Source organism: Ictalurus furcatus, chromosome 26 (genome assembly GCF_023375685.1).
Source record: "Ictalurus furcatus strain D&B chromosome 26, Billie_1.0, whole genome shotgun sequence".
NCBI classification, from domain to species: Eukaryota; Metazoa; Chordata; class Actinopteri; order Siluriformes; family Ictaluridae; genus Ictalurus; species Ictalurus furcatus.
The window spans coordinates 17,743,809-17,768,378 of NC_071280.1; the positions used below are offsets into that span (position 1 = coordinate 17,743,809).

Genomic DNA, 24,570 nt, shown 5'->3' on the forward strand with positions numbered 1-24,570 from the left:
ATTCCTCTGGCTGTCCGTGTGTCTGTGTGAGAGATCGCAGTTGTATTTTTCCAGAGTTCGACCTCCACACACACTGTACTTTTTCACAGGAGTACTCTCTCTGTATTCTCCTTGTATATTCTGCTACGTACAGATGTGTGTATGTGTGTGTGGTGTGGGTGCATGTGTTTCTCTTTCTGTATGACTGACCAAGCATTTCTGTGGTATTGTCTCTCTCAGTATGGATGTTATCATGTGACTAACAGCTGTATGTGCAGATTCAAGGTCACAGCGTCTGGTTTCTCCTGACTTAATGGTGAAGTCGATAAAAAAACTGTGTGTGCAGTAAATTTGGATTCCCTCCTCAGTCTTGTCTCTATTTTATTATTATTATTATTATTATTATTAAAAATAACAAGTCCTTTAAACCCAAGTCAAGCTCCTAGTAAAGAAATCTAGTTACGTTCCAGGCACAGATGGAGAAAGTCCCAGAGTGCAAACTGAATCAAGCCACAAATACAGCCAGACAAGTTCCAGATCAAGCCCCCCAGTACAGAGAAATAATTCTATCAATCAAGCCACAAATACAGCCAGAAAGTCCACATCAAACCCCACGTATAGTTAGACAAATACCAGATCGAGCCTCCAGAACAGATGAAACGAGTCCCAAGTCAAGCCCCAGGTACGAAGACCTGCATCAAGTCTGAAGTACAAATCCCACGACGAGTCCCAGGTACAGGCGAGTCCGGTATGAAGCCGGTGTGACCCCAAGTCCAAAAATAAATCAAGTGGAGAAAATGTTCCTGGATGCTCCTAGTTTAATCTGATCGTTTAGATACTTCTCCATGTGGCCAAGCTAACAATAATAGCCCGAAATGAGCGGCACGGGAACATCCGAATTCATAAGCCACTCATCCTAAAATGTGTGCTAATGTGGAAGGGCAGGCGCTCCTTCTAGATCCTCGATCTTATTCCCCAGTGTCGGGGATAAATTTAGACTGCCAGTTACATGACATGATGTTTTTAATTGCAAACCCAAAGCATGGCTGTTGAGGGGAGGGAAAAAAAAAGCCTGAGGGTCTGTCTTAATTAGCCTGGATAAGGGCCAATTAAGTGTTTGGACATGCTCATGCTTCTCTGAAATGAAGTGTGACATCTAAACCTTCGAGCTAAAGTTTTCCCTTTTATCCCACGTATGGTTGATCAGCCAAGGCAGGTTTAGTGTCCACAGATTGATTGTTTACGTAGCTAGTTGGTTTTGCTTTTGCGCCAAATGGAGCTATATTATTGTTAGCATGATTTTCTGTTTCTCCTTTAGACTTCGGTAGGCGAGGCCTGCAGGTGGCCTAAAACCTGCTAAAGAGTTAAAACTTTAAAGTTAAAACTCGAATGTTGCTGATACTCGAGTTCCTTTTAACGCTCTAGGCACTGCTTGACTTTATAGTATGCGGTTATAGAAGCGGTCACACAGGTGAGTCTGGCTCCTCTCGAGGTTTCTTCCTCAGATCGCCTCATACCTCATGTGCCTCTGGCTCGCTCATTGGAGACAAATTTACGTTTAAGTTTTATATCCGGATTTCTCTAAAGCTGGATTGTGGTGCTGTCTATTGTTAAAAGCGATATAAATGAAATCAACTGACGGTTTGGTTTCTGAATTGCTGGTTTGTGGTGTGTGTGTGTGTGTGTGTGTGTGTGTGTGTGTGTGTGTGTGTGTGTGTGTGTGTAGGAAACACCAGCTGGCTGATGTGTCTGGAGAACCCACCAAGTCCGTTCTCTTCTGAGCTGGGAAACATGCCCCTGCAGGAGCTTTCCAGCGTGCTCATGGCCATGGACGGGGTACGAGAACCTCAGACTGACGCTCCTCCGGCCTCCTCCGCCCCTATTGACGCCCCCCAGCGTCATAACAAACCCAGCCTTATCCAGCGCTCCAATACAGGTGAGGGTGCACATCATACACACCTCTCTCACCGCCGGGGTTATCAATATCAACCAAAAAAAAAGCCATCTTACAAACCGGAATAAATATTGTTTAAAAAGAATTAAGTGCAGATTAAATTTGTTCCAGGTGTTGTCTCTAAATCGGAGTGCTGTAAATTATTTTCTAACCAGCTGTTAAGCAGTCACCAACAGTTTTATCTCAGTAGACCTTTCCCGATTTTGAGTTTGAGAGAACTTAAAATCGGACATTTTAGAAAAGTTTGATGAAACTTTTTCTGTAAGGCCTCCAAAGACAAAGATTTAAAAAAAAAACAATAACGTCAGATCAACGGTATCTGTTTGATTACCATTTAGTTTATAATTATAAAAAAATAAATCGCCACATTACCGACGATATCTCAGAAAAATGTATCGCGTAATCGTTTATCACCATAACGATGCTATATCGATATATCGCCCAGCCCTAATCTCACTCTTATCCAGATGTTTAAACGCAGATGCCATCTGTGTGTGATCCTTCTCAAAAACCCCGTACATACAGAGACTGTAAAGAATACACACACACACACACACGTGTCAGCTGCTGTCTGTTTTCTCACTGTGTCTTTACGTTGTCTTGTGCCTTTATTTTAAAAATGCGTTTTCATCCCAGTTTGTGTACGCATCATCTCATGCATCTTTTTTTTTTTTTATGGATGCTATGGTTGTGTTTTTTGTTTGTTTTAATTTTATTCATTCATTCATTCATTTATTTATTTATTTTTGAAGTTGACTTGTTCTTGTTGGATGTGTCGCTACAGTGGGTTCTCTCTGCTCTCTCTGCTCCTCCTCTGATCAGCCAGGCAGGTTACATAGGAGTATATCCTGGGCAGGTATATCTTACCTGTAACTTCATTATGAGTGCTTGTATTTTTTTTTTTATCATTATTTTTTTAAAGATCTTATTGCTATTAACCCTACTTAATGAGAGAGCACCGTTACGGGGGGGGGGGGGGGCGGGGGGGACCACAATCCAACCAATCAGATCTGGTGTCCAATTAACCAATAGGACCGAAAGTGTAATCGGGTGTCATCGGCTGTTTCTCAATACCGGAACGGACTCGACGTTCAGGATAAGAGCGTTTTCATCGACCAAGACTTTACCGCTCAGCTTCACGAGGCGTGTCACGTGACGATGCGAACCTTCGCCGTGTAAAGTCACAGGAGATTACTGCTTGCTAGATACCTCGGCTAGCCGTTACGTTCTTAAAGGATGTTCCTCAAGGGTTCTTCGGATGGTGAAGGCGTCTAGCTTTCCGTAGGCGGTTTGTTTAAATTGATGCTTTTTAGTTTCATACTGCACGTAATTAAACGTTCGTTGGTCAAAACGATCCTCAACGAGCGTGTGTGGAAATCATAAAAAAAGGCCCGAGCGCGGAGAACACAAAGCCGGAGGTAAATAAATTACTAGATACTAAATCGGCTTAGTGATCAGCTGGTTTGCCTCACACCTCCGGGGTTGGGGGTTCGACCCCGCCTCTGCCCCGTGTGCATGGAGTTCGCATGTTCTCCCAGTGCTTCAGGGGTTCCCTCCGGGTTCTCCGGTTTCCTCCCCCAGTCTAAAGACGTGCTGTAGGCTGATTGGCGTGTCCAAATTTGTCCATAGTGTGTGAATGGGTGAGTGTCAGAATTGGCACCCCGTCCAGGGTGTACCCCGCTTCGTGCCCAGAGTTCCCTTGGACAGGCTCCCAGCGACCCTGCGTAGGATAAGCGTTACGGAAAATGGATGGATAGATGGACGTCCGTCCATCCAAATCTCCAGAACACCTAGCAAGTCGAATCACGGCTTTCAGTTCTTCGGAACCGAAAGATGGGCTTGCGCGTGTAGACGGGAACAAACAAGAACTTTGTATTGAGAAACACCCATGGGACTGGGATCCTGATTTCCTCACCTTCACTTCACCCAACAGTCCATCCCAGTCGTCGGAGAGCGTGACTTGAAAAGCAACGCTCGAGCTCAGACCTTTGTTAATATAATCCATATCCATACGCTCAGATGTGGCCAATGAAGAAAAGTTTCTTCTACAGTTTATTTATTTATCATGTCTTTGCTGACATCAGAGCACAAATTTCTGCCCTTAGGCTACACTGCTCTCCTGGCCGTTATATTTCAGCTAAAAAAAACAACAAACACATCCAAGGTCTGGTCTTGAAGTCTGCTGCTTGAGTTAAAGATGTATATGGACACCGCGTATATATTTGTAGCATCTGTTTTAAAAGGCATGTTTGGGAAAGGAGAAACCGGTCTCAACCCTCCTATTGCTCATCCACGACCTGGTGTATGTGTGTGATTTTATTATTATTTTTTTCTTCGATTTAAACAGTCGTCTAATCTTGTCTAATTCCCTGCCTGTTTTGCTAGAACTATCAGACTCTAGATAAGGGATCTCGTGTGCACTGTTGAGGAAACTTGCTTGTTTGTGTGTAGCACCGGTGTTTAATATTTCTGTCTCTTTGCTGCTTTGGTTTGGCCTTAACATAAACACTCATCCTTTCTTAAGCCCATCTTTTCTTTTCTTTTCTTTTCTTTTCTTTTCTTTTCTTTTCTTTTTTTTTGACTCCGCCCTTTCCTACAGACACGGTGGTAGTGTTGGAGGAAGGTGGGCGGGGCAAGGCGCCAGATTCAGACCCGGAGTCGCCGCAGATGGAACCGGAGACCACGTCCTCGGAGCCTATTTTCATGAGCCCCGAGATGTTCAAGCCTTCCAACACTATGCTCAGCAGGGTGAGTGACCGTGCGGTGGGCGGGATCTAAAAAGCACGTGGGCGGAGTTTAACAGCCGAACGAGGGAGCGTTAATCAGGGGTACGATCGGTTCAGGTGATCGTTTCCAAGGTTAGTCTTGTCCTCCAGCTGTGTTTAGCTTCCATGCCGTGAGTGACGCTTCGAATAGAAGCAGCAGGTGGCTCTACGTGGCTCGGGAGAAGTATTTGCAAGCGTTCGCCCTCCTCGGTTCGACCTCTTTGATTCCCAGCTATTGACGGGTTGAGGAAGACTGGGATAATGGGGTGAGAATTGGCAGTGACTAAACCGAGTGAAAATTGGGTTTGCAATAAAAATTGCTTTGCATTAGCATCACATTTGATGTGGCCAACTAGAAACCAGGAACCCCGTAGGACATCGGAAGACATCGGCTGTCAAATTTTAATATCATTTGCATAGTACATGCAATACAGCAATCAGATCTCGGATACAAGGCACCAGGTGTAAATGGGGATATTGACGGGAAATGACACTCTCTCATTTCTGTCAGCCGGAACCGAATTCAGAGCGATTACTCTCCAGTCAACTTTAATTCACAGAAAGTCTTCATGGAGGACACCAGAGTCATCAAGCGGTGTGGCTTCTGTTTAAATAAAGTACCCCAGAAGTAACTCCTGACTCCTGCAACCGTTAATTTGATTATATTATTATAATTTTTTTAAAGAAAGATAAGAAGTGTTGCTTCTGTCACATCAAAATGGTTTGTATATGAAATGTAAAGCAGGCACTGTATGAGTCTGAATCCAGACCAGACCCTGCTTGACTGCTAATGAGGCCTTTGTCGTTCCTCCCCATTTTTTCTGCAGTCCTCCTCGACCTCCAGTCAGGATGACGACAAGTCGACCCTCGAGGAGGTGAGTGAGGGAGGCATCCCAATTGACCAGCCCCCCTTGACCTTCTCCACTGCTGGAGCACCAGACTCCGACTTGCCCTTCTCTCACTCACAGACTTTGAACAAATCCAGCTCCTCCCCAGAACTCCAGACCCTGCCTGAGGCCTTTGCTCGAGCCACGGGTTCTGGAGCCGGAGCAGCAGAGCTGCCCAGGTCTAGGAGCCCAGTTGAGGGAAAGAGCGTGCCAGCTCAGGGTTCAGCTGAGCGAGAAACCCTAGGAGAAGCAGAGAGTGTCGGATCGGCAGGACTTCAGAGCGTGGCCGCCAGCGTATCCACGTCTTCCTCGGCGTCCAGGATGAAGCTGGAGTTCCCGAGCGCCCAGCCAGGCTCCCTCTCACCTAGCGGACACAGGCCTCGTGGACACACCATCTCCGTATCTGCTCCCTCATCACGGAGAGAGAGGAGGTCTGACCGAGACTCCTACCACAACCGAGGAGGTGTGTGTAATGCCGAGAAGAGCTCCGGACTCAGTCCGAGGTAAGACACGCCTGGAGAGTGTTCTTGACGAAATACGGTTATGAAATCAAATTGAGGTGGATATCGATGTCGAAATTTGTGTGTGCAAAAATTCAAGGCCTTTTATTTTTCATTTTTTTGCACTGAAGAAAGTACCAGAACCTTTTGGAACCAGAAAATGAGAATTGTGCTTTTTTTATTATTATTTATTTTTAATAATAACCGCTAGCCCCCCCCCATGTAACCTGTGTTCCAGTCGTACGATTTGTGGTACCTTCTCAAAATATTGATACTTGTGGGCGGGGCTAGCGGTTCTGTTTGTTTCTGACCGGGTTGCAGGATCACACGATGTCACACCCATATGCGCAGAAGGAAAAGTTAACGTTGTGGTGTTTTTATTTCGTAAGGGTGCGAGCGTTACAGCGTGAACGCTTCGTTTTGTCCTTATTACCAGCGTTAACACGCCATTTCCTCGGATATCTCGAAGCCTTTTTCCTGCTAAGCGGATTTTCTAGAATTGCCTTCATCCGTCAGCATTACTTTTCACGCTGTAGATCACGATTCCGGCCGGCTCGTTCTCAGAATCTTAACTCGGAGGAGCGGAGGGAGGCACCGTTATTAATATCCGAGGCAAATCCTGCGTCTCGCCTGATAAAACCCCCGAGTGTTGATCCCGCAGCGGTGGCGTGACGTACGCTGTCGTGACCGCCGAGCGCCTTTTCTCTGAATAGCCTCCCGGATGTTTCAAGCTGAATGTTAGAGAGGTTGTCCGATGAAAGAGTTCATAATCTACTTCACCTTCAAACTTAAGCCCCTAAACTCCCCCCCCCCCGCCCCCCCCCCCCCCCCGTGTTTTTTCAGTCGTCTCTCGCCAACAAAAACTTCCCGTGCTGCTAAAACCGTTGCCTTTAAGTCTTTACAGTGTTTAATCATGGCCTCGGTGTTTGATGACGTGAATGACCTCTAAGCTCTTCCTGTTTCCTGTCTGTCTCTCCAGTTTCGTGTTCCTCCAGCTCTACCATTCGCCCTTTTTCGGCAACGAGGCCAACAAGCCCCTCCTCCTGCCCAAATCGGAGGTGAGTTCCGTGTCGCACTGCACCCTGTCTGTACTGTTCCGCTATTTCTGAGTAAATATAAACGCACGACGCGGTCAGAAAGCCACTCTCGGCCGGTTGTGTCCCCGTGCGAGAGGTTTGACGAAAGCTTCTCTCCCGACAGCTGATCGACCGAGCGGTGAAAGTGCTGGATCAGATGCCGCCGTACGACACTCATAAGATAGGAGTGGTGTTTGTCGGGCCTGGACAGGTAAGATCATAAACCCCAGGTGTGGAATGTTCCGCGTTATGGATTGTAATTGTAAATATGTGTTTTTGTTTTTTTTCTTTTCTTCGTATTTGTCTTCTAACGTGATCCAAACGTGACTCGATGTACACCGTTACACGTACGACAGAAATAAACATCCATAGGGTGCCGTAAACGTGAACACCAGCCAGCAAGTGGTAATGGGGAATTTGTTTGTTTTCTTTATTTATTTTTCCACTGTAGGCGAATAACGAGGTGGCGATCCTGTCGAACGAGTACGGTTCGAACCGTTACGCCCGTTTCCTGACTGGTCTCGGGAAGCTCATCCACCTGAAGGACTGCGATCCGGACCAGATCTTCCTGGGAGGACTGGATCACGGACGCTACGCCGACGACGGCGAGTTCACCTACTGCTGGCACGATGACATCATGCAAGGTTGGTGGGGGGTGGGGGGTGGGGGGGGGCATATTGGGTTGGATTTTGCGTGTGTGTGTGTGTGTGTGTGTGTGTGTGTGTGTGTGTGTGTGTGTGTGTATGTATGTAGAAACAAGGGTTTATGAGGACCTGAATGTAGAAAAACAGGCTGGTCATCGAGTCTCCTCTGAGACGGTCGGCCATGTTGATTATAAGTGAGGAGTTACACACTGCTGGAGATGGTGGATTAGTGTTAGAGTCAGGTTTGTAAAAATAAAGAAATAAAAGAGAGAAATTAACATGATTTCCTTTATTAAGGCGGTGGGTTTGTGGCTTTTCCTCTCCTTCAGCGATTTTCCACATCGCCACGCTGATGCCCAACAGAGAGAGCGATAAGAGCTGCTGCAATAAGAAGCGGCACATCGGGAACGACTTCGTGGTGGTGGTTTATAACGACTCGGGCGAGGAGTACAAACTCGGGACTATTAAGGTGAGCGACGTCTCACACGTGTCCCGATTTCTAATGATCTGCAGCCTGTGTTCATGTTCGAGAGGGAAAGCTCTCTGACTTGATTATCTTCCAACAACAGCACGTTGTTTTGTTTATTAAAGAACACCACCTCGTTCATTTTATCCGTTTATAGTTACATTTCATGTTGTGGAATGTCCGTGGAACAAGTTACTTCCTGTTCTCACCCGAGTATGCAGCTATAAACAGTCACTCTCACCCCTCTCTCTCTCTCTCTCTCTCTCTCTCTCTCTCTCTCTCTCTCTCTCTCTCAGCTCTCCGAAGTTGGGGGGAGAGACTCACAAAGTGCTCACAGTGGGAACTCCGTCCTTAAACGTTCAATAAACCTACACTGACCATGTCAATATTATTATCAGACAGCTGAACTACAGTCCGAGCCGCTCCTGTTATATACAATCAAATGCCTTCGGACCGATCAGAATCCAGAACTCAACAGTGGTGTGGTGTAAACCCAATCGTCGTACAGAAATTTAATATCGAACCATCGACCATCCCGTCTTTTAACATGAGCGCATTATGGGTTCAGAGAACAGCTTCCTGTCATTACACAGCACCAGAGCGGCCTCTTTTTGTTTGTTGTGTTATTTGAAGTGTTTTTTGTTTGTTTGTTTTTTATTCATTTTGGTTTGCTCTCTTTCTTTGATATTTGTAGTGTTACATTTTAGTTCAAATTGGATGTATATCTTTTTTAATTTCGATTTTATTTTACTTTAATATTGACATGTACACTTCCACGGTGCAGTCAGTACTGTTTATTTTTGTGCTGAAGTTCAGTAACGTTTTACTTCGAGTGCTACGTTTTCATTCTGTATCGATATTAAAAACTACCGGCTGACGAATCGGTCATCGGCAGGTAGGTACCGCCCGACTCGGGTACCGGTATCATCCACTATCGCTCCACCTCTAGATGAATGTGAGATCCATAAAACCGGAGACATCATTAGATTGTCGTTCGAGGAATCGTGAATGTGAGTTGCCCACGGGAATCATTCAGACGTTTATCTGACGCTGTGTGTGTGTGTGTGTGTGTGTGTGTGTGTGTGTTTGTTTGTTTGTTTCCAGGGCCAGTTTAACTTTGTCGAGGTGGTCATAAAGCCTCTGGACTACGAGAGTAACCTGGTCACGCTGCAGTGTCGGCGAGGTGAGTACATCTCCACTCGCGGGTCCGTGCGAAACGCCACGCAGAGGCTTTCAGGGAGCGCGAGCGAGTCCGTCGCCGACCTTTTGTTCTTCCGAAGTGCAAAATGAAGCAAATTACAGCAATTTCGCAGGCGGTCGATTTTCATAAATCTGCTTTTTCAAAAGAAACCGGAGTTTGTTCCGTGAAAGGAGAGTGCAAACGCGTTTGTTCCCGAGCCGTCGTGTGGAGATTTCAGCGGAGGTTCATTTGGAATTGAATGTGCAGTACAAAAAGGGAAAAAAAAAAAAGAAAGAAAAACATCAGACCAAAGCACTGGCGCAAGCAGGAAGCAGCTGAACTTGGTCTTCTGGTTAATGTTCCCTGGTCCATCAGGCTCTGAGTCAGCAGCATTTTTACGTTTAACGTAAGAGTTAACGATAAAATCTTTTAATTCATTTAGTGAAGAAAAACAAACACAAAAAAATAACACTAGTTTAAAAAAAATTAAATCTGGGAAATTAACGATAAAAATCTGCACCATGAGATAATTATTATTATTATTTTTGTTATTGTTTCGATTTCAATTGGGGGGGTGTGTGTGTGTGTGTGTGTTAAACGTAACATAATGAGAGGCCGCTGTAAAGTCTGTATCATCAGAAAATAAATATAAAAATATTAATGGTTTGCAGATCAAATCAGCTCATGCTGTATTCTGCTTGATCTGGTACTTTGTTGAGAAATTTAAATATTCAATTTTGCACAAACTTGCTATTGATGACCTCAAACCGCACCAGCGCTGATTTAATTAGTCGATTAATTAATTGATTTATAAAATGGTCTTTGTATTTTATTGTTTTGCGGTTTGTTTGATGTTAGTTTGTGTGGTGGGATATGGACGCTGCTAGCCCCGCCCCTACTCACGTTCATCACAAGCGTGCACACACACACACACACACACACAAAAAAAAAAACACCCTACAGCCGGAACCTTTGGTACTGGTCCAGTGTACCTACTGACAAAGAAGCGCAGGTCCAGGTTGTAGTTCTGTGTGTCGGTGTCGCTCTAAGTAACATTTCCACTTCGCCTCCCTCTCGCTTCTCCGTCAGACCTCGAGGGTTTGGTCGACACCACGGTAGCGAAGATCGTATCTGACCGGAACCTTCCTCTGCTGGTGAGACAGATGGCTCTGCACGCTAACGTGAGTTCTTCCTTCATTCCTGCACTAACGTGCATTAACATGATGATTTTCTTTTATAACATCTGTATATTACATGCTAATGATATTCTAATACAGAAATTCTAATGGTTTCCACTAGAAATACCATTACAAACCATCAGCTAACCATTAAAACCATTACCATTATTGGTCCTGAATGATATCCACTAGACATGACATGCCACATAACATCAGAAGGCAACAAATTACCAGTAGGGACCATTATGGTTTCCATTAAAACCAATGCAATTCCCTTTAAAACCATTAAAAATTCTGTGAGGGTTTCTATTGTTTTTGTTTTTTTCCCCCCAACAGGGGCTATCTGACTAGCCACTAAGCTACACTACACGCACGTTAGACTATATTTATTTGTGTTACATTTCTTTACCACAATATTTTTTAGCTAGTTAGCTAACGCTGTCTGCGTGTCTTCTGCTCGGAGTACCGTTGCTAGGCAACTGCAAAGCACGGATACCTAGCATAAGCTAGGTAACGACTAGAAGAAACGTAGCTAGCTACCGCGGAGCTGTTGAGTGTTTTATCAGACAGTGTAAAATGTAAACGGTCAGGGACATCAGTAAATATAAATAAATAAATGGCACTGTTGGTTTTTGCTTGTTTCCTTCTGGCCTGAAGATGGCGTCACTGGTGCACCAGTACCGAGCCAATCCGTCTGACGCCTACGCTTCAAAATGGCTCGCTCGACTCCGACACATCAAGAGGATCAGAATACGGGTAAGACTTGGACAATTAGAGTTTGTTTGTTTGTTTGTTTGTTTCCGATGTCTTGTAATACATCCTTAAGGAATAATGAGCAAGTTGATGGTATGATTTCAGGCTCAAGAGGAGATCCAGTCCCGGCCCACCCCTGGAATCTCGCTCACTCAGAGCCACGCCCCCATGCAGAACAAACCCACCCACCAGCCTTCAGGCTCCGCCCCCAACACGGACTCCGGACAGAGGAAGCGGCTGGTTTCCACGGTCGACGACTTCACCGATTTTGTTTAGGCGTGACCTTTTGACCTTTTCCCTTCCGCCCAAAACCCTAACTAGTATTCTTTTATCGTTTGGCATGAAATGTTCCATTTCAGAAATTCATTTGACAGCCACCATGTGCTCCCCTGTATGAAGGGTGGCTTGATTTACTTAACTTTAACTTTTTTTGGACAAAACACACCTTTTTTTTTAATTTTTTTTTATTTATTTTATTTTAACATTAAAAAAAAAAACCCCACACCCCCCTGATCTGCTTGTTCTGAGCACACGCCCAGCCGCAAGTTCTGCTTTCTCGCTGCTTGACACATCGTTCACTAACCTCAAGCACGTTCACGATGTTTATCACAATGTTTCCTTTTTTTTTTTTTTTTTTCCTCTCCATACTTGATTAGACGTGTTGCGTTATTTCGGTGATTTCCAGCTGCGTTTCTGCATGCTTTAGTCTTTTACCTGCTCTAAACAGAAGAACCCGTGGACTCTGAAAGAGCCTGTTAACAAACATTGATTGAAATGATTTTGTGCGCTGCTATAATAATGGATGCCTTGCCCCTGTGTGTGCACAGGTACGTATGAAATGTGTGAGAGTGAGAGAGTGAGATGGGGAGAGAGAGAGAGCGAGATGGCTCAACCCCGTACACGTTTAGCATTAAGTGCGGACAGCGTTCTAGTGAAGATCTCCGCCTCCAACTACATGAACTTCAGTTAATGCGCAAAAATCCGTTGTAATATCAGGAGCCTGTTTTAGGACTTAATTCAATTTAAAACAATACCACCCCCACCCCCCCCCCCCCCCCCCCCAAAAAAAACCTCACGTTTCATGTACGAGATGAATTTAGTGCTGAACTTTACCCGAGACGCTGAACCCCAAGCGGTTGATATTAAAACCCATGATATGGTGTTTTATTATTCTGTTTATTTGCACACTTATTAGAGGACCTGCAAATTTCAGCCTGTACTACATGAACTTCGGTTAATGTGAAACACCACGTTGTAAACTCGAATGCAATGAGAGGCTGTTTAAATTAAATAAAATGAAGAAAAACCTCATAACCGTGCATGATACTAGCGCTGAACTTTACCCGAGACTCTAAACACCAGGCGGTAGAGCTGATATTAAAACCTGTGATACGGCTTTTTATTCTATTTATTCGTCCATGTATTAGAGGTGTGTGTGTGTGTGTGTGTGAGAGAGAGAGAGAATTGATGAATTGATTGAGTTGCTCAAGTGTCAACTAAGATGTGTGTGTACGCATGTATGGGCTTATGTGTTGAATAAAAATATATTGCAACACAAGGAATGTGTTTTTGGTTCGTAATTTAAAGAAGTATTATTTATTATTTATTATTATTATTATTATTAAGTTTGATGCAGCATGTCAAACACGCTTGTATGCGTTCTCGCTGAAAAATACGACAGAAGAGCCAGGCATTTATTCCCTTTTAAAAAAAAAAAAGAAAGAAAGAAAGAAAAGGTGGCACAGCCCATAGATGCGTGAAACGTTGGAGAAATCTCTGCCGTATAAAAGCAATAAAAACACTTTATAACGGTAGCGGTATCGTACCGCACTGTTGTAGATGTTCTTAAGTTATTTATAGATGAACCGGATTTTTGAGTTATTGATTAAAACCCAGTGAAAACTTTAAGTCTTCTGGTTTAAACGAGCTCATAGTTGCAATAACTTAAATAAATATAACTTTTAATGTTGGATTGTACTGTTTGTACCACTCGGTGACCCCACTGAGACGTATGGACCAAGAAAAAGGACCAAGTTGAGCTGTCAAACTCTTTATTTGACTTTGTCAAGTGCAAAAGCATTTTAGCCGAAGTGCTACAGACAGAATACAACTGCACGATAAAATACTACAACAACAACAACAACAATAACGCAGCCACGAGTGTTGCCATGAGCAAAATTCATTAACATGAACACACACACACACACACACACACACACACACACAAAAAAAAAACATTTTAGCATGCAAACTGACTTTGGCACTTCAAATATGTGACCTCATTTTAATCTTAAATATTTACTGCCCCAAACTAACTCAAGAAGCCGAAGCTACTAAACTTCATTTAGTGTCGAACCAAAGGAGGAGAGGGGGGCGGTTAATTAAAACACTATCTATTGGGTAAAAATAAATCTTCAGTGCAGGTTGAAGCAAAATAATAGTAATAATAATAACAATAATAATAAGTTGGGAATGGAGGTTCCTTAATCAGTATTTACATCAGGACACATCGATATGTACAAACACACGTTATCTGTAGACTGGGAGGAAGTTAAAAGTATGAAATAAGCGGTGTCGAAGTCTAAACTCGAACTAACTAACTAACTGTGCTCTGCTCGTAAAACGTGGTTATGGCTTTAGGGTTTTAGTCGACATACTTTACTATTAAACCTTCATGTCCAACAGGAGACAAACAAGAACGTGACATACAAAAAAAAAAAAATACAACAACACTGAGCATTATACTGGTTTGGATTGTTTAAAGGGTCCCTGAGCATCACCATGGTAAACAACACATTTATGGGTAAAGTATGATTACTGCCCAAGCCAAAACTATTGGAACGTCAAGGTCAATTCTGGCCAAGTTTGAGATCAAAAGATGGACATGAGACGAGAGTTTATGATTTCAGCTTTTATTTCCTGGTATTTCTGTCTAGACGTGTTAAACAACCTAAAACATAGAATCTTTTGTATCGGACCACCCAATTTTGGGGCAAGCAGAAATATTGGAAGACGGCGACTGACTAAACCGTAAACGCCTCTGAACATCTACTCGTGGTTTTAGCCTTCAGTTCCACCGGTGAAGACCGCGTTGTTTGTTAAAAAAAGGAAAAACCAACATGAAGATCTGAGAGATGTCTATGGGAGAATAGTCATCTATGGGTGTAAAGAAAAAAGAAAGGAAAAAAAAAAAAAAGGGAATTGACCTTGCCATTCCAATAGTTTCGGAGGGGACTGTATGTTCTAGAAAACGTAGCAAGAACACCAAGCAGAACTGTTTCCTGATGTAAAATAACTCGAGGACGGTTCTGGAAAGAGATATGGGTGGGGAAACATTACAACGTTACAAGCGAATTATTAAATACGCCGTAGCGTGAAAGACCTTTTACGTATGAAATAAAGTGCTAGGTATAAAAGTACTTTTATTTATTAAAAAAAAGAAAAATCAAAATAAATCTCTCGATGCTTAAATGAGTACCAAGCGAATCAAAATGCAGAGTAATGTTCTGGAAGCTATCTCTTATTCAATTTCGTACCAAGCTTATTTAAATTCATAAACAAACAAACAACAACAACAACACTCACATTCACCTTCCGAAGCAATCATGTACATACATCAAGGTGCTTTTTAAATAAAATTAAAACCGTTATTCAAAAGCAACAATAAAGCAAAACGGTAACAAACGTTACAATTAATAACACATTAGCGCCTCTTTTATTTATTTATTTTTGTTTGTTCTCGCTATTTACAACATGGAGGATGTTTGGACTGGTTTCCCTCTTTAATCACTTTTTATTCTTGCTGTTTTTTTCCCGTTTCTCTTGGTCTTCCACTCCCGAAGGCCAAAACAATCGATCCGTCTTTCATTCTTTGCTACTCTTTAATGTTTCTTTCTTACTCTCGACTCTTACTCTTTCCCTTAGAGTTCCTTCCGACTGCTTGCTCCAGTTTAAATTCGAACACGAGCTTTCTTTTTGTGAATAACGAGGCTTGCTAGTATACATACTAGCATGCTAGCAGCCTCATGACCTGTACAGAAGTGTGCTTGTGAATTCAAGAAGTGTTTGATTTAATGCCGTTTGCCTGTGTGTGACACGTACGAGTAGAAATGAAAGACCTGCATTATGCATAAGTACCTGCAAGCAAAGCTCTATGTGCTTAATGCTGATATGTTAGTGTGTGTGTGTGTGTGTGTGTGTGTGTAGCTTCCTTCTTTGATACATCGAAAATTATTACTCGAACATTACTTATACAAAACATTACTTTATATATAATACATGGCACCAAACGTAACTCAAAAACGTAACTCACTACGAATCCGCCATTTTGTGACAGGCTTGCACTACATCACTTCCTGCGAGGTTGTTGCTAAGACAGCACGAGGTGTGCTCTTGTCGAGTCAACCCTTTGTGACCACCAGGGCCATGGGCTGGTTGAGGTCATTGAAGGTGAAGGAAGGGTGGGGACTTGTGAGGCAAAATCTAAAGGGTGACCAGCACCTTATTGCTAATGCTAATGCACGCTAAACGTGCAGCATTTTGACTTGGCCAAACTGCACTGCTCTGGGAAAAACTGATCATGAAGTTGCGATACATTTCTGATTCTCTTCTTTCCACGTTTAAGCTGCTCTTTTTTTTTCTTTCTTTCTATTTTTCTCGAAGGACTGGCAACAAAACCCGCTGTCACCGAGGCCCTCTCTTACCATCACAGATAACCGTGAACCCCCAAATTATAGAAGAGTCACCGTTTATTGTCTCTTTACCCGACTTCAATCTAACAGTCTTCCTTCCAAAAGACCAGGAAGTGGAACCTTCTGGTCCTTAAGGTTTGGCGTGTCCTGAGATAGGCCTGTCTGTGTTGGGATGGATCTTGTTTTTCAGAGGTGGGGGTTTGTGCTTACGTTTGCGTGTGGGCATGGTGGTGGTGTGCGCTGGATGTTGGAAAAGGCTGGATGGGAGGTCCTCGGTATAACTAGGCGGGTTCCATTCAAGGGCTCGAGGGACCGGGACTGGGGTTGCGATAGCAGAACTTGGGGCCGTAGAAGGGGCAGTGATTGGAGTGGGGGTCTGTGTTTGAGAAAGAACTGGTTTGCTGGCACAGCCAACAGTCTCAGCATCTCTTGGAATGATTGGATTAACCTTCTTCCGGCTTGAAGCAGCCTTATGAGAACCTTTGGCAGTCTTGTGGGACCTCGCTTCCGCTAAACTTGCACTTGCACCTACTACACCGGCACTTGCTTCTATCTTGACGACACTTTCCTCTACCTTGATGGGACTTGAATCTACCTTGGGAGGATTTGTTTCAGTCTTACGGACATGTGCTTCCACCTTATCAGAAGTTAATAGTGGACCCATATCTGTCCTTTGAAGACTTGAATCCTTTGGTAACATGTCCTCTTGAGGACTTATCTGGTGTCCACTGGTATCACTCTTGCGGGATCCTCGGTCCGTTTTGTGAGAACTTTTCTCACTCTTGGGGCGAGCCTTGTCCATGTTTCCATCTTTCTCAACCTTGCGGGGACACACCTCTACTGAGTGGGGGCGTCTGCGTGACCCGTTCATTCTCCTCTGTCCTGCAGAGTCCTGGCCACTGCTGTGACGTACTCCATGGCTCCTTTTCCGAGTCTTCCTCTGGACTTTCTCCAGCCGGCACTCAGTGCGGTACAGTTCCTCGGTGGCCTGGTTGACCCTGTCCAGCTGCAGCAGCAATGCGTCAAAGGCTGGCAAAACCCTTCGAAGAGTGGCCTCGGTTTCTGCTCGTTCTCTCCAGGCTTGACCTCCTGCTACCACCCCCAAGGTTAAGGTCAGACCTAAACCAAGACCCGCAGTGTCAGCTAGACTGCACGGGCTGCTGGACATAGGATGCCAAGAAGCCTCGGAACCACAGTCGACACTGTCAGGAGTCGGGGGGGCTTCAGGGGCATCCAGGTGAGGGAGACAAAGGGATTTGCAGTCGCTGGTAGATGAAGATCGGGATGGTGGGAGTTCCATACCTTCAAAACGCACCTTGTGACGGAACTGTATGGAAGAAGAAACAAAACAAAGAACTAAGAACGAAAGCCAAGACATGCTGTATTGTTCATACTATCGAGGTCCGGATGCAGTATACCCATTACCACAAGTATTTTATACAAGATTTTGGGGTCAGTAGTTCAAACTGTCGTTGTGGCCTTCCATACCTCATCTTGCCCCTATGAGGCCATAACATAAGGTACCACGATTAAACATGTCCCAAACTGATAATTTTTCCACATTCTTGCACCCCTTTTTACCTTCAAGGTCAGGAATTTCGGTTGAGGTTCTGGAAACTATGCTAAGCGTGAACCCACCTCCTTAGTACGACTCAGGCCCATCCACATCTTGAGGCGTCGTAGGAAGAGTTCCACCATCTCATAGTCCTGGAGATCTACTGCCGGCCGGTAGAGCTCTGCCCGGACCCTGCGATAGTTCCTTAGTAACACAGAAGTCACCAGCCACAGCAGGACGAGACGCAGTGCCGCAAAGCTGACATGAAACACGTAGCAGGAAGCGTAGCAGGGATAGCCTTGGTCTGCTCGCCATGACCACAGACCACGCCCCCCCGAGCCTAGCAACGACAGGCAAGCAGACCCAACCGACCCATATCCCTGTATAATGGAGTGAAAAAGCTGGGAAGAGAAAGGAAGACATTTTACCCTACCCATCAAAAGTTTACAAGCACTCGTACTTAATTTAATAATAATAAAGTCATCACAACTCTGGAGTAACACAAAGGGATTTATGGGAATTATGCTGTGATAAAAAATCCAAAATAAATCAAAATAATTTAGTATACAATTCAGTATAATTACATTCGACATTTCAGTCGAGTGTCTCCAAACTTTTGAACGGTAGTGTATATCAATACTCCTATAGAAACACACTCTAAAGCCAATACTCCTATAGAAACTCACTCTAAATTCAATAGAAAAACAGCAGAAGGAAAAAAATAAACACAAACAGCACAAAGTGGGCGAAAGTACTTCAGTAATTGCCTGGGTTCTATTTGACCCATTTATTTCTGGAAGACGCGTGCAGTAATTCACATCCATTTAGGCTGTTTGAGTGAGTCAGAGAGAAAGAGATTGATAAAAGCTGGCAATTTGGAAAGAGATTTTTTTCTTTTTTCTTTTTTTTTTTTTTTACAGGATATTGACTTTGTTTGTTGTAATGCAGACGCAATAACATGGATTCTTCGAAAGGAGAGTTTAAATATAAAAGATATTTACGTCACGTATTCCCTCTTGTTCTTTTACGTTTACAGTGACGGCATTTTGGCAGACGCCCTTATCCAGAGCGACTTAGCCTTATCTCGTCTATAAAACAGAGCGGTTGAGAGTTAAGGGCCTTGCTCAAGGGCCCAGCAGGGGCAGCTTGGTGGTGCTGGGATTTGAACTCATGACCTTCTGATCAGGAGTCCAACATCTTAACCACTTAGAAAAAAAAGCCTACCCACTAAGGGCACTTTCATATACGCAGTACTTGGTCAGTTTACATCAAACCCTGGTACGTTTATACCCTTGGTGTCTGCATAAACACAGACCCTTAAACTCAGGTGTGGCCTAAAACGGCCGGTCCAAGACGACCCTCAAAAGCAAGTAAGCTCAAGACTCGAACCCGTACGAATTGACCAATGTCTGAAAGACGGGGTGAAACTTGTTCTCATCTGCTAAAATTGGTGCAATGGCGCAAATCGAATCAAAAGATTCAGACCCCAAAAACTGTAGGTCATGTGGAATAATGGATCTGTTTGCACTTAATGAGGTTAAGATATGGCTTTTTATTCATAGACGTGTTCTCAGCAACCAATCAGATTCCACGACAGTTTAGTTGAACATTTCTGAGGTTTTCTTCAAAGGATGCGAGTAGAACACAAACTATTCTAATAGCACGTGTGAGTGGAAGTTTGTGTGTGCACCTGCGTTTCGTTTTATTTCCGTTGCGGTGTGTGTGTGAATGGTACGGTTCCCGTGTTTCGTGTAGGTACGTGTGTGTTTGTCTCAGTGCATGTGTGTGTGCGCTCATGCTCACAAGGTATCCCGTGTGCGAGTAAGCCAGCAGCAGCAAGACCAAAGCAAGTGCGACGCTACCGATCTCCCACACTGAACTCCTCAGAGTCCTGCCAAAGACGGCCCACTCCCTCAGAAACCGTAGCTGGTGAGCCGCCTGTAGAACAGAGGACACGGGAATGGGAAAGATTTAAAATGAAATTAAATGGGTACCTCCATGACTTCTTTATCGATCAGCGTGTAGTGTAGTGTAGTGTAGTGTAGGGTAGGGTAGGGTTCTCACCTTCAGTACCAGCAGGAAGAGCAGCATGGCGTTGAGCTGGATCAGAACCTGGCTTTGTTGCCCAAGAGGAAAGAAGTTAACGAACGATTCCCGCTGACGAAGTAGCGAGGCCCAGAGGTGAGATGCAAGGGCGGAGCGGCTGAGGTGGAGGGCGGAGACACAGGCCGCCAGCAGAAGAGTGACAATGCCCACCAGATTCCACACTCGCAAGAAGTAGCCCCACCCCTGCCTGAGGGCGGACACACCCTCTCGCACGGAGAAGTAAATAATCAAGATCACCAGGATGAGCTAAGAGAAGGAAAGAAATGGAGGAACGGAGCATTAGATTGTTTGTGTGAAGGACACTGCGAGATTGGCTGAGAAGCAGTGAACGGCGGTTCCCTTGACAACGGAGGGAAATTGTGATTGACTGCTACGGTGAGGAACAGTGATCATTGGCAACACAAGAACGCGATTGGCTGAAAACCAGAAATTGAGGGTTAATGTGAGGAGCCTTAGGTTGGACAGCAATTGATGGTTTCTGAGAGAGAGAGAGAAATAGAGAGAGACAGAGACAGTAAGGGACCGCGAGAGATACGGAGATTGACGGCTACTGTGAGGAACCAAAGGTGGAATGTAACTGATGGTTACCAGGAGGAACAGAACAGAGGTGGAGATTGATGGTTAACATGTGGAATACAGGGGAGATGGCAGGTAGGGTAAGGAACAGAAGAAAGACAGGAGCAGATAGGAAATCTGTTGATCGTTACAGTGGAGAACCTAGGGGAAGATGGCGACTGGCGGTTAGTGAGGCGAGGCGAGGGAGAAGTGACCGTGGGGATCCGGAAGGAACAGAGGGGAGACGGCGACTGACTGTTAGCGTGAGGAACAGAGGGGAGAAGGAACAAGTGCTGGTTACCGTGAGGAACAGCGGGAGGTCCAGGCCACGCTGGAGGGTCTGCAGGCTGCAGGTCTTCAAGTCAACGCTGGACTGAGTGCGCTCAGAGACGGGGAACTCCAACAAGAAGGAGAAGACGGCCAGCAGGTCTGCGTTTGTGTTATAAAGAGAGAACTCCACGAACAGAGCCCTCGTCCTGAAAAAACACACACACACACACTGAAATGAGCAATTCTGTGCGTACTTCAATCTCTTTTCCAGGAGTTCGTATGATTTTCCACATGATTACTGCAATAACTCTTATTACAGTGATGAGATTTAAATTGCTTTCTTCCTGTATAAACATTTTTAAATGTGATTGTGTGTGCTTTTTAATTGCGCCCAATGTAGTTTGCACTCGGTGTTCTCTCCGTTTTCATATGGGCTAAAGTATTGGCACCCCTGGCTCTCTGGTGTGTGCGCGAGCGCGCGTGCGTATACACTTACAGTGGATCCAGCCACTGGTGTTTATGAAGTTGTTCTATGAGGACTCTGGATTCCTCCATCTTCCTGCTGAGCTCCTGTACAAACCCACCACTGTTGTACACGGACACCTGACCCCAGTGCCACGCTCTACACACACACACACACACACGAGACAAACACTTTAGCATAGGTACATACCTGAGCTGAAGACTGTGTGTGTACACTCTTACCTGTTGCTCTGAGACACACTGTGGCTCCAGTTCACTGCCAGTCCTGAACCTGACTCCGCCCATCCTGCTGGGCCACATCCAAACCAGGAAGCTGCTGGAAAATAGCCATGTGTAGGGCAGGCTGGAGAGGAGAGAGGAGACGGCGAGTTAAACAGGTCGCACTTGGTACGGGACACACGCATGCACGTACGCACGTACACACGTGTCTTATTCACTTCTGCCTCACACAAACACACACTACATCCATAAAGGAAAATAAAATTTTCAACTCCCTGTGTACACACTGTCAATGAATACAATATGCAAGATTTATTCCTGTGTGTGTGTGTGTGTGTGTGTGTGTGTGTGTGTGTGTGTGTGTGTGTGTGTGTGTGTGTGTGGTGGGGGAGGGGGGGGGTGGTGTGTGTGTGTGGTGGGGGAGGGGGGAGGGGGGTGGTGTGTGTGGTGGTGGGGGGGGTGGTGTGTGTGGTGGTGGGGGGGGTGGTGTGTGTGGTGGGGTGTGTGTGTGTGTGTGTGTGGTGGTGGGGGGGTGTGTGTGTGTATGGTGGTGGGGGGGTGTGTGTGTGTGTGGTGGTGGGGGGGTGTTTGTGGTGGGGGGTGTGTGTGTGTGGTGGGGGAGGGGGGGTGGTGTGTGTGTGGTGTGTGTGGTGGGGGAGGGGGGATGGTGTGTGTGGTGGGGGAGGGGGGGTGGTGTGTGTGGTGGTGGGGGGGTGGTGTGTGTGTGTGGTGGTGTGTGTGTGTGTGTGGTGGTGGGGGGGGTGGTGTGTGTGTGGTGGGGTGTGTGTGTGTGTGTGTGTGTGTGTGTGGTGGTGGGGGGGTGTTTGTGGTGGGGGTGTGTGTGTGTGTGTGTGTGTGTGTGGTGGGGGGGGGTGTGTGTGGTGGTGGGGGGGGTGTTTGTGGTGGGGGTGTGTGTGTGTGTGTGTGGTGGGGGGGGGTGTTTGTGGTGGGGGTGTGTGTGTGGGGGGTAGGTTTTTATATCTTGGTGGGGATCAAATAGAAATATCTGACATTTCTGACTTTGTGGGGACATGAGGACAAGGAAAACAGCTTTTTACAAAACCTGCAGCTTTTATTTAAAGAACTAAAAGGTTTCCTCCATATTTGGGTGTAGCATGAGAATAATTAGCTACATTAATAATCATCAGTGAAAGGTTCTCATAAAGATAGTATGAAAAGCATGTGGATGTGGGTGTGTGTGTGTGTTAGTCGGAAACAAAATCTCCCCAACTGTTGGAGAAACGAAACCATTATCAGGCTCCAATCAAGCGGTTGTTCTACTGGATTTTACATAATAAAATACGCCTCCAGACTAACACACAGTTTCATCACTATGATGCGTGTTTACTTTCAAAGATATAAAAAAAATCCATACATTAACGTCCTTAAGGACTACCTTACGTCTGTCTCTCTCTCTCACCTGGTTGAGATCTCTGCTGACGGAGGCGGGGCTTCCCCAGCAGCAGGCTACCTGTCCCGTCCATAAGGGCGTCGCCATCTAGTAACCGTGGCAACAGGAAATCGGACAGCCACGCCCAAACGTCCTCTCGTCTAGGCGCAAAAGTACAACGATGAGGTCAGTTTCAAGTGGGACGTCCATAAAATGCGACCATCTGCGTTTTATACTCTGTTTTTTTTTTTTTTTTTTTTAAAATGTCACTTTTGAAGTTTTCTCAAAATGAAGTCATCAGTATCTCCAAGTGTCGCGAGCGCCAGGGTCCTTCCCGGTGCCCCAGCTCGTCTACATCATACACTGACACACTGATTGAGACGCGCCCGTGTTTTGTAGTCGCACCCGAGTCTGCTGAAGTTCCCGAGACCATACCCAGCTTCGAAAAGGGGTTTAACCCTCCACCAAACAAATTTAAATCTGGATGCACATGGATGTCAGACAATTCAAAACAAGGTGCGTGTGTGTGTGTGTGAGTGTGTGTAAATACCTGCTGATGTTGTTGAAGCGCCGTGTATGTAGGTGGTTCTCTAGCTGAGTGTGCAGTCTCAGGTGGTGAGCGTCTTTGGTCGAGTCGGCGTAATTCAGCAGCAGGACGACAAGCAGGAAGAGCATGTATAGGAGGAAACCCTGCACACACGCACACACACACACCATCATCATCATCATCACTGTGTCCAACATACTGTCCATCACTGTACTCACACAACAATAATGCACCACTACATGAATACTGAATGCATATTTAAATAGATATATAATGCAAACCTAATCAAAATATACTGCTTAAAGCGGCAGTATGTAAGTTTTTTTTTTTTTATGTGTGTGTTTGAAATGTTAATGAGTAACAATATTGTGCTTATTTATTTATGCTTGGACTATAATTTTTACTATATTGAGTTAACATCACCACATAAATTCTGAATAACCTGGAGTTATTTGTCAATAACTAATGTTAATGTATAGCAAGGGTCATGTTTTTTTTTCTTGTACGATTACGCATTTAAAGTCATAAAGAAATAAGAGTTCTATATTTATAAATGCATGTTCACCTGCTTCACGCAATCATCATATCCTGAAAGTTACATACTGCTGCTTTAAAGTGTCTGGGTGAAGTGGTTGGGTTAAGCAAATAAATAAACATCATCATCAATACTACTACTAATAATAATAACAATAATAATAATAATAATAATAATAACAATAATACAATAATAGTGTGGATGTACACGTGCCTCTGTGTGTGTGTGTGTGTGTGCGTCCACACCTTGAGCATGCGGTGCAGCAGACGGACTTTGCGCGCCTCCTCTCGGGCCTGTGACAGGGCAAAGCCTTGAGGAGGTCGGACTCTGGGCACACGCTGGATCACTCGCTCCACCCGGGGACAATCCACCAGCACGTCACCGTCCTCCGGCCTCAGACGGGCCACCAGCAGCCCGAAATACACACCCTCTACCAACACCTACACAAACACACACACACGCATTCACAAAAGAGCTGTTTAGAATCAGTTCTGTGTGTTTACTGTTTCTGTGCCACTGACTGAAGATGTTTTTTTGTGTGTGTGTGTGTGTTAGACCTTTAGAGGCTCCAGGATGCAGAACGACGTCAGAAAGCTGACGATACAGGAAATGAGCCACATCAGAGCCACGCCTTCGCTGAAGCTCCGCCCCAGCCATATCGACAGGCTAGTGGACAGGATTAGCCCCGCCCAACTCCCCCAGAGAGCGACCAATCCACAGAGTGGAGGAAACGGTCTCGGCTTACACACGTCCATCACTACTGAGACAGAGAGGGGGAGAAAGAGAGAAAAAGAGGGTTTCTTCGCTCAGTCACCCAGCAGAGAGGGTGGGGTCAAG

At 45.1% G+C, this 24,570-nt stretch overlaps 2 protein-coding genes across 6 annotated transcripts in view; one reads left to right on the forward strand and one right to left on the reverse strand.

The window, feature by feature from the left end:
• tsc2 (TSC complex subunit 2) overlaps nt 1-12,436 on the forward strand; it is a 32,926-nt gene extending 20,490 nt beyond the window's left edge. For 3 of the 5 annotated variants that reach the window (XM_053615255.1, XM_053615256.1, XM_053615259.1), the window contains 11 exons: nt 1,706-1,915; nt 4,533-4,681; nt 5,526-6,088; nt 7,065-7,143; nt 7,286-7,372; nt 7,613-7,805; nt 8,135-8,274; nt 9,376-9,454; nt 10,541-10,632; nt 11,287-11,385; nt 11,488-12,436. In XM_053615255.1, coding sequence (XP_053471230.1) covers nt 1,706-1,915; nt 4,533-4,681; nt 5,526-6,088; nt 7,065-7,143; nt 7,286-7,372; nt 7,613-7,805; nt 8,135-8,274; nt 9,376-9,454; nt 10,541-10,632; nt 11,287-11,385; nt 11,488-11,658 — 1,862 coding nt within the window. In that variant the 3' untranslated portion in view covers nt 11,659-12,436. The other 2 variants (XM_053615260.1, XM_053615258.1) reach the window with 2 other exon arrangements.
• Nucleotides 12,437-15,214: 2,778 nt separating this feature from the next.
• Nucleotides 15,215-24,570, reverse strand: part of pkd1a (polycystic kidney disease 1a) — an 80,408-nt gene continuing 71,052 nt past the window's right edge. The window contains exons 38-48 of the mRNA XM_053615254.1: nt 24,291-24,490; nt 23,979-24,173; nt 23,202-23,341; nt 22,682-22,812; nt 21,265-21,385; nt 21,056-21,181; nt 20,591-20,765; nt 19,693-19,980; nt 19,432-19,566; nt 17,712-18,029; nt 15,215-17,400 (exon numbers count right to left, since the gene is read on the reverse strand). Coding sequence (XP_053471229.1) covers nt 16,204-17,400; nt 17,712-18,029; nt 19,432-19,566; nt 19,693-19,980; nt 20,591-20,765; nt 21,056-21,181; nt 21,265-21,385; nt 22,682-22,812; nt 23,202-23,341; nt 23,979-24,173; nt 24,291-24,490 — 3,026 coding nt within the window. The 3' untranslated portion in view covers nt 15,215-16,203. The remainder of the gene's footprint in view (nt 17,401-17,711; nt 18,030-19,431; nt 19,567-19,692; nt 19,981-20,590; nt 20,766-21,055; nt 21,182-21,264; nt 21,386-22,681; nt 22,813-23,201; nt 23,342-23,978; nt 24,174-24,290; nt 24,491-24,570) is intronic.